General features: G+C 40.7%; 1 protein-coding gene across 1 annotated transcript in view; it reads left to right on the top strand.

Moving 5' to 3' along the window:
• The first annotated feature begins 445 nt into the window (after positions 1 to 445).
• The window catches only part of ubxn4 (UBX domain protein 4), a 67699-nt gene continuing 59582 nt past the window's right edge, over positions 446 to 8562 (top strand). Inside the window, exons 1-6 of the mRNA XM_005952007.3 lie at positions 446 to 679; positions 1647 to 1749; positions 2752 to 2780; positions 5157 to 5275; positions 6124 to 6271; positions 6687 to 6765. Of these exons, the coding sequence (XP_005952069.1) occupies positions 595 to 679; positions 1647 to 1749; positions 2752 to 2780; positions 5157 to 5275; positions 6124 to 6271; positions 6687 to 6765 (563 nt within the window). The 5' untranslated portion in view covers positions 446 to 594. The remainder of the gene's footprint in view (positions 680 to 1646; positions 1750 to 2751; positions 2781 to 5156; positions 5276 to 6123; positions 6272 to 6686; positions 6766 to 8562) is intronic.

Here is an 8562-nt window from a genome sequence, read left to right as displayed (position 1 = left end):
CGGAAACACCCGGAATAATAAAGAATAAAGAGAAACAGGAACTCAATAGTGTGGATGCCTATTAAGGCATCCACACAATAAAGAGAAACAGGAACTCAATAGTGTGGATGCTTAAAGCATCCACACAATAATAAAGAATAAAGAGAAACAGGAACTCAATAGTGTGGATGCTTAAAGCATCCACACAATAAACACTCTTTTCTACAGTCATGGGCGCTTCATTACTCCCCATAATTCTTTAGAATGTAACTGTGTTGATTTGACACATGGATGCAATGAACAAGAGGAGAGGTGATTAGAGATCTGTAAAGTTTAGGGCCAGGGAAGAACAGAAGGAGACTCTTTTCGAGAATAAATAAATTAGCATAGAGTTGAACCGATTGTAATTAACTAGTGAACCTGAAGGAGGCAGTAATGCAACACTTAGGATGCTGATTGTCGTTAAATTGGAGAGAAGAAGAGAAGCTGACGCTGCAGCCAGCTGATGTGCGCTGTGAGCGGAAGTAGAAAGTGACAGGCTGACTGGGCTTTAGGTTTGTTAAGCCTAGCTGCTCATCCGTGTCTCCAAAGCAGAAACACAGAACTCAGCTTGCAATGATGCTTTGGTTTCAGGGTTCAATTCCTGATGCCATTAAATCGGCTAAACAACGGAGTTTGGTCTTTGTCGTTGTCATCACAGGTAACAGTGGAAAACATGCGAAAACTCTACATGGTGCTAGCCAGTTAGCGTTGGAAGCCATTGTAGCCATTAGCTAATTAGCATAGTCAGTGTGGTATGAAAGAAGTCGTCATATGTATTTGATGAATACCCATCGACAGCAAGAATACAGAAGTCTAGTAACGTATCTATGGTGTACACGGTGTGTCGGTGTAACGTCCTGTGCAACAGCACCTGCTGTCCTCACAGCTGAACCGGGCTGACGTAACGCTAGCGTTAGTTGTTTGCATTCCGCAGGCGAGTCCGAGGATTTCATAAATGACGGACCGTCCGTCCACTTCCAGAACAGTAGCCGAGTACACTCGTGTGGCCAGCCGCGGCGCCTTCGTCGTTACATCACAGTATGACAGGGCGCTCTGGAGCAAAAGGAGCTCCACATAGTCAGCATGGTTCACGATATGCCGCATATATCTCTGTGTTTTGTAATTAATCAGAAAGCGAAATGTAAAAAGAAACACATTTATGGAAAGGCCTACGATCATATGTATAATAAATAACGAATTATAAAGAACTAGACCCATGGCATGGTCTCCTTTAAACAGCTCTCTACAATAAGTCTCAGCATCACACTGGACCAGGTATAAACAGCCTGTGTTAGTAGTATACAACAGTTTATTGATTTTAATGTGACTGAACAGATGTTGTCAAGCACAAAGCTGACACAAAGTGAAAAGCAGCTTCTGTTTTCTATGGGGTAAAAAAAGGTTTTGTGTCTCTGTCCTGGCACAGTTGTGTTTCTGTAATACATCAGTGCATCACAGAAACACTGAGAACAGAAGAGAGAAAAGTGGATCCCAGATTACGCAGAGGGACGTTACTGTAAGAGTTGGAAAAAATGAGACTTGCACTCTTCTGCAGTTCCATCTGTGAAGCTGGACCCATAGTTTTGACCACATGTCTCATCAGTTTTCTGTCACTCTGTCCTTAGGAGAAGATGAACAGTCAGCACAGCTGATGTCCAGCTGGGAGGATGACAGGGTCTCAGAGGCAGCCCAGAAATGTTGCGTGGCCATCAAAGTGGAGGCCAAGAGGTAAAGAGTCATTTTACTTGAAAGTAAACTGCTAAATGATGAACCAGGATTTAAAGTTACCTAACTTTAAATCCTGGTGTGTGGAATTAACTGTACATAAAATCAACAATAGATTGAGGTGTACTAGCAAAACTTGCTGTGGCGACTTTAAAATCATATGACAGGGTGCTTCATGGATGTTTGTAGATATGATCTGTTACACATCATTTTGTTTCAGCTTCTCAATATTGAATCAGTTGAACATGACTTAAGTCTGTGTGTACCCTGTCTCCTACTCACCGTGTCGGCCAATCTGAATGAAACTCTGCATAAACATTGTCATAGGTACGGCGATTATGAATATTGATTGACATCGCATGTCACAGCATGATTTATTGACATAAAAAAGTTATTGTATTTGGCGATTAGACCCCGATGATCCATCATAGCAGGATGAATCACAGCAGTGATGGGATTTGAGACAGGACGCCCTGGAGTCTAGACTCTGGTGGCGATGAAGATGAAGACTGAGGCTTGGATGGAGCTATGACTGAGGTGTCTGAGGTGGAGATGGGGAGGAGGTTGGTTGCATGGACGAGAGTCTTTTTAAACCAGAGGCTAATTGGCTCAAAGAAGGTGGACAGGAAGATGATTGGACTAGAGTAATGATGCAAGTATTGAGCTTGACAGTGTGAGAAAGTAGAAGAACAGAAAACCAGACCTTATTAAACTTATGCATAAACTTATTGTTTTTAAAAAGATGTGTTATAAAGTCTTCTGTTACCTGTTCGTAGCTTAACAGTCACCAAAAATTGTATGTGCTGTGGAATTTTGTGTGAGTCACCACTAAATGGAGAATCAAGAATTTAGAAAAGTATTGATCATTGTGGGTTTTTGCCTTTTGATGTAAATCTCGATCACTCTGTCAGTCTAACAAGCATTTGATGTAATACCTCTAAACAGATGTTAATGTACATGGAGTTAAACCATGAAATGTTTCAATTTTTTCTTCTTTCCCCACAGTGACACGTGTGCACAGTTCTCCCAGATTTGTATCCTTCTGTTGTGCGAGGTTTGAACTTATTAACTAAACTTATTACTGACTTGTCTTTGGGAACTGGGTGTCTTGCCGGAGCCTCACAGTAAGAAAGTTCTGACTTGATCTGATTTTAGAGCTTTCTGTGAGCACGTTTTGCTTGTGTGGCTTTTCTCCAGGCTGCTGTGGCTTATCCTCACAGTTCAACAAAGGAGTTTTTAGAATTGTTGCTCAAGACAACTTAAAAACTTTACACAGAAGTCTGCCTTCATAGAAGCAAAATCCAAGGAAATGAAGGCAGGCTTGAGATGCTTGCAAAGTACTGTAAATTGAGACAACAGATGCTGATGTTAGCCCATATTTCTTAGCTTGAAACTGAGGTCACAGTACATGTTGCCTCTGTTTAGATTTGTTCTGATATTTTTCTTAACTTTTAACTCTTAGCATTGTTATATTTATACTATTATTTCTAAGTTCTCGTCTCTTTTTAATTTCTCAGCCTCTGCTGATGATAATGTTGGGCACCTAGTAAACTCTTTTAATGAACATTGCCTTGCCATTATGATCAGGTTGCTCCTTACAAATATATAAAGTAATTGCTTTAATTTGACCTAATAGGCTGAAGGCTTTGGCTGGTGTTTCTGTCTCAGCACTTGACTGATTTTCCCCGTTTATCTGGAAGGACGTTCTCCTTTAGGGCAGCTTCTCCTCCTACACTGCTTGTTTGACCTGCGGTGTCTCTCAGGGTTCCATCCTGGGTCTGTTGTTATTCTCCTTTTACATGCTTGCTTTAGCCGGTATCATTCAATCTTTCTCTGGTGTTTTGTTTTTTACCATTTTTAAGCCAATGACATTCGATTGTAAGTAGAGCAGGGCGATATGATCAAAAATATTTATCACGATATACATTTGAAAATTTGCGATAACGATATAACTGACGATATAATTGACACTAGACAAAATACTTTACAACTCCACAACTTTATTAGTGCAAAAAACCCCATTAATGTATTTTCACTTAAGCAAGCAGCTGTTTTTAAAGTTATATAAAAATGTAACAGTGCAAATGCAAATTACTTGCTGACAGTTTAACCAAAAGGCATTTCCAGTGGAAACTGGCCGACATATCCTCAGCATAACCATGTATAATATCCACAAAACTTAAAAAGAGCTTATACACACACAAGATGTTGAAGCACATTACGTATCACTCCGCGAGGCTCCTGCCTACGATAGCCTTAATGCTCCGACAACCCATCAAGCGGTGCGGGTTCGTAGCTTAGCAAAGTCGTACTGAAACATTTGACAGATTTTCGAGCGCCGTGTACATAAAATCGTTTCGAGGTCAGTAAACACAACCAGAATTCATACATAAGGCACACGGGATTATAAGGGGCTCTGTCGACTTTCAGAAAAATCAAAGGATTGATTTTAAGTGTGCCGTATTTTCCAAGCAACACTGTAATAACGACGGCCCGCTAGCATGCGCTACCAAAAATAGTGCTTTGTTGTGTATCTGAGGGACGAAAGCTAAACCAGTTCCACACCACTGAAGCTGCAGCATTTTTACAAACCAGTTCTGGTTCATCCGTTTCATTTAACGATCTGCTTTCGCTCTTCTCATTCTGCGTCGCCGCCATGTGCGTATGTAAATATAGGCACTGCGCATGCGCGTTTTACCCATATTTTATCGCGATATTTCATTTTCCTATCGTTGCCCAAAATTACACCGGTATTACCGTGAACGATATGATATAGCCCAGCCCTAATTGTAAGTGTCTTTTAAGCTTCACCAGCTGGATTGGCTGTCCACCCTAGTTGACTGTTAATCCCGCATTAGTGACCGGCTCACCGATAATTCCCTCATTTTAAACTCTAACAAGCCGTGATTATAACTCCTCCTCAGATACACTCAAGAATCAGTCAGACAATTGAAGTGTTAATGACGTGTGTAATATGAACTGAGATGGTAAGGTTTAAAGCCTTCAAAGAAAATAATGAGAGTAATGATGAGAACCTGCTACCAAGATCCATCTGCTTGTAACTAATGACTGGAATAAGTAACGTCGGGCTTGAATAAATGAGAACATATTTTTTTGCAGTTCTTAATGTCAGTTATCGTATTGTCATTTTTAGAAGGAAATGCAGTAAAGATTGTGCACATTCATGCTACCCTCACAAAGTCTCGTAGGTCAGCAGGCGTACTCAAATGTTTGGTGTTGTTTTGGTGTATTGTGTTTATTGGCAACCCTTTCTGCTCTGTATGCCTGTGGACTAGAATCCACTAGAAACCCTTTTAATGTAAATGATGTGTGCTATTTAAAGACTCAGTCAGTTCACATCACTCATGTGAGTTGCTTGAAACTTGGGCCTTAACAAATCCACCCTTAAGATCCAGTGGTGTGCGTACCATCGAGCTTCTTCATTGGAGAGAACGGGATTCCTTTGGAGGTCATCGCTGGAAGTGTGTCTGCTGAAGAACTGATAAAGAGAATCAACAGAGTTGATCAGGTACTGATGCAATGTGTGAATTATGTACAGTTACTTTTACAGCTACGGGCAACCCTACTGTTAATTATTTTTTTGAAATAACTGTTCCTGGAGTCGGGATTCTATTTTGCAGCTCAGCAATGTGATGTTTGTGTGTGTCTGTGTGCACATGACAAATTCTTTTAAATGAAGATGGCAGCAGAAATCAACCATACTTTGTCAGTACTTGGTATCCCGTTGGTAGAGAGATTGTGCCAGAGACCCTTTAAAGACTCATACTCTGGCCTTTGTAATGAGGTGACAGGTCATTTTTGTTTGCACAGTCATGCTGCACACTGTATCAGTGCAACATTATATTGATGTTAGTTAAAACTTGCTGTTTTTGCAGTGGAATTGAGGTTCTTTTATCTGCTCATGACGTTAAAGTTCCATATGTTGTGAGGTTGAGCACGTATGATTTTATAGCCCTTCCAGTAGTGAGTTTCATAATATACAGTGCTCATCAAATGTATTAGACCACCACCCAATGTTACACATGAATTATACTTCTGTGTCAGATCTACGTCGTAATTTACACCACAAGGAGAGCCCCACCAAACGCAGCAGCCTTGTACATAACCTGGCGTGTACCTCCTGAGAAATGTAACTACACGTAGCGTTGACAGATAGCACAAAGGCTTGGAAGGTTGTGCTGTAAGGATACCAGTTACTATGTAAGCTGGGACATAAATTTCCTGAAGAATGCCACAGCTGCTCTAAATTATCAGTATTGGTAATAACCAAATACATGTAATGTTTCTTGGTTAACACGAGATATTTAATTCAAATTATTTTTTTGTGTTATGATTTTTCTCCCTGCTTTCTGGCAGATGCACACTCAGGAGAGTGGAAGTGGGACAGTGTCATCAGAGGCAGATGATCCTGTAGCGACCAGCTCAGCCACAGAACCTGCCTCAGCTTCAGCAGTGCCTCTATCATTTACAGAAACCACAGAGCCTGTAGCAGAAGCAGCAGGAGGTGATTGAGCCTGCGCCACATACTTTCCTCTTAGTGGAGGAAATTTTAAATCCAGTGCACCAAAGTTTAGAAATATGCTCTTTGACCACCTGAGAGTTTGTGTTTAAAAAAACAAAACAAAACATGTCAGAAAAAAAAGTCCACCCTAGATTTGGGGATCATGTGTGATCGCTGTTCAGATAGCAATACCTGCTGTTAATGAAGCTATACAGCAAACAATCGTTGTTAACTGAAGATCTGAAACGGTCACTTGTTCAGACCACTAGCTGTGGAGATTTTGATCCATTTCCATTTTTTGATGGATCAGGAATTTAACAAGGTTGTGTGGATGTAGGGAAACGATTATGCTCAGGCTGTGTTCATGCTGACAAGGTCTTAACTCTGTGCTTTTCTTCTGCGTCCCTGTTCTACATAGTGTCTCCCTCAAGTCCAGAGAATGCATCTTTAGATCATCCGACTCAGGGTGAAGAAAACTTGGATGCTAAGGTGGAACGGTGGGTACACAAATGCATGTCAGGCTGAGTGTGATCTAAACAGAGGATGTTCTTTGTGTTAAATTACAAAAAATGGCAACTTTTACAGCAGAATAACAATCAAGTCTAATGTTTCACTGCAGTATTAATAAAAAATGTGAGAGTAGCTTTGTGAAGCTGTGCTTTGATCTTTGTGTTTGTAAGCTTAACGTCTGAGACGCTGCTTTTTTGACCCCTCAGCTATAGAAGGCTGATATTGCCAAAACCCTACTGGGCGGGTGGGCAACGTGGACAGTTTGGAAATACGATAACTTGAGAACAAGGCAACATGTGATTTTTTTTATTTTATTTTTTATTTTATTTATTTATTTTTTTTAATTAAATTGATAGCAAAGGTGGAGCTACCAAAAAACTCTGAGTTTGCCTTCCAGTGACCTTAACCTCAAAGTCAGGTCGACTTTTCTGTAAATGTTCACATTTTCATCATAGATGGGTCTATTGGGAGGCCCAGGGGTAGCACTGGTGGCTGCCAGTATTCTCCAGGGTTCTAAGACACAAGCTTAGAACCCTGGAGAAATATTGGCAGCGTATTAAGGTGTGGCGAGATGGATGTCAACCAAACCTTCTGTGCCATAGCTCGATTAAAGCATTACACGTAACCAGCAAAGAACAACAAAGACTCAGACTGCCAAGTTTACACTATTGAGATCCTGTTTCTCTTTGAGTTCCTGTTTCTCTTTATTAAGTGTGCCTATGCCAAAAGGCACACTTATTGCTATTGCTCGGATTTATTAAGTGTGCCTATGCCAAAAGGCACACTTATTGCTATTGCTCGGATTTATTAAGTGTGCCTATGCCAAAAGGCACACTTATTACTATTGCTCGGATTTATTATTGTGTGGATGCCCTCAATATCTTTATTCTTTATTCCACTATATTCCAGTCTGTGCTCTCTCTGCTTTTTGTTTTTTTTGTATGTGTCGGGCTGTGAGAGGAAAAGCTACAGCCAGCTGTTTGGGTACAGCAACTATGTGTGAAAAGTGGTCCATAACGTAATGCTTCACAGCGTGTTCATGCAAACATTGTCGGGTCTGCTTATGAACCTCTGCGCACAGCGTCTACAAATCGGGGCTGTACGAAGTCACCTCATCTTTACACAAAACCGTAAGCTGTCATCTGTGAGGCGCGAGTGGTGTTTGGGTTTTATCATAGTTCATGGTGGAGAATGGCTGCTCTGCTGAGTTTTGCTCTCTGTAGCCGTTTGAATGGCAAACTATACTGATTGGCGGCGGCATAGGCACACTTAAAATTTCTTCAGAAATTTTCGCTTTCTAGTTAAGTGTGCCTATGCCAAAAGGCACACTTATTACTATTGCTCGGATTTATTATTGTGTGGATCCTGTTTCTCTTTATTCTTTATTCCACTATATTCCAGTTGCTTCCGTACACTTTTTGGCACTTAACTACTCCCACAGTTTTCATCCGATTTTCACCTTTCAAACTTTAAAAAATTCTGCTCTTTCTGCTAATGCCGGCTATAACTTTTGGTGTTCATAACTTCTATAGTTTTTGAGATATTGAATTTTTTTGCAATATTTTTTGCCCATTTCTGCCATATCATCAGTGGCCTCACTGATTGTGTGGATGCCCTCAAAGGCATCCACACTATTGAGATCCTGTTTCTCTTTATTCTTTATTGTGTGGATGCCTTAATAGGCATCCACACTATTGAGATCCTGTTTCTCTTTATTCTTTATTCCACTATTTGTGTGGATGCCCTCAAAGGCATCCACACTATTGAGATCCTGTTTCTCTTTA

This window comes from Haplochromis burtoni, unplaced genomic scaffold (genome assembly GCF_018398535.1).
Source record: "Haplochromis burtoni strain Fernald_Lab_line unplaced genomic scaffold, NCSU_Asbu1 Contig_1159, whole genome shotgun sequence".
Lineage (NCBI taxonomy): Eukaryota > Metazoa > Chordata > Actinopteri > Cichliformes > Cichlidae > Haplochromis > Haplochromis burtoni.
This window is presented reverse-complemented; position numbering and strand designations above follow the sequence as displayed.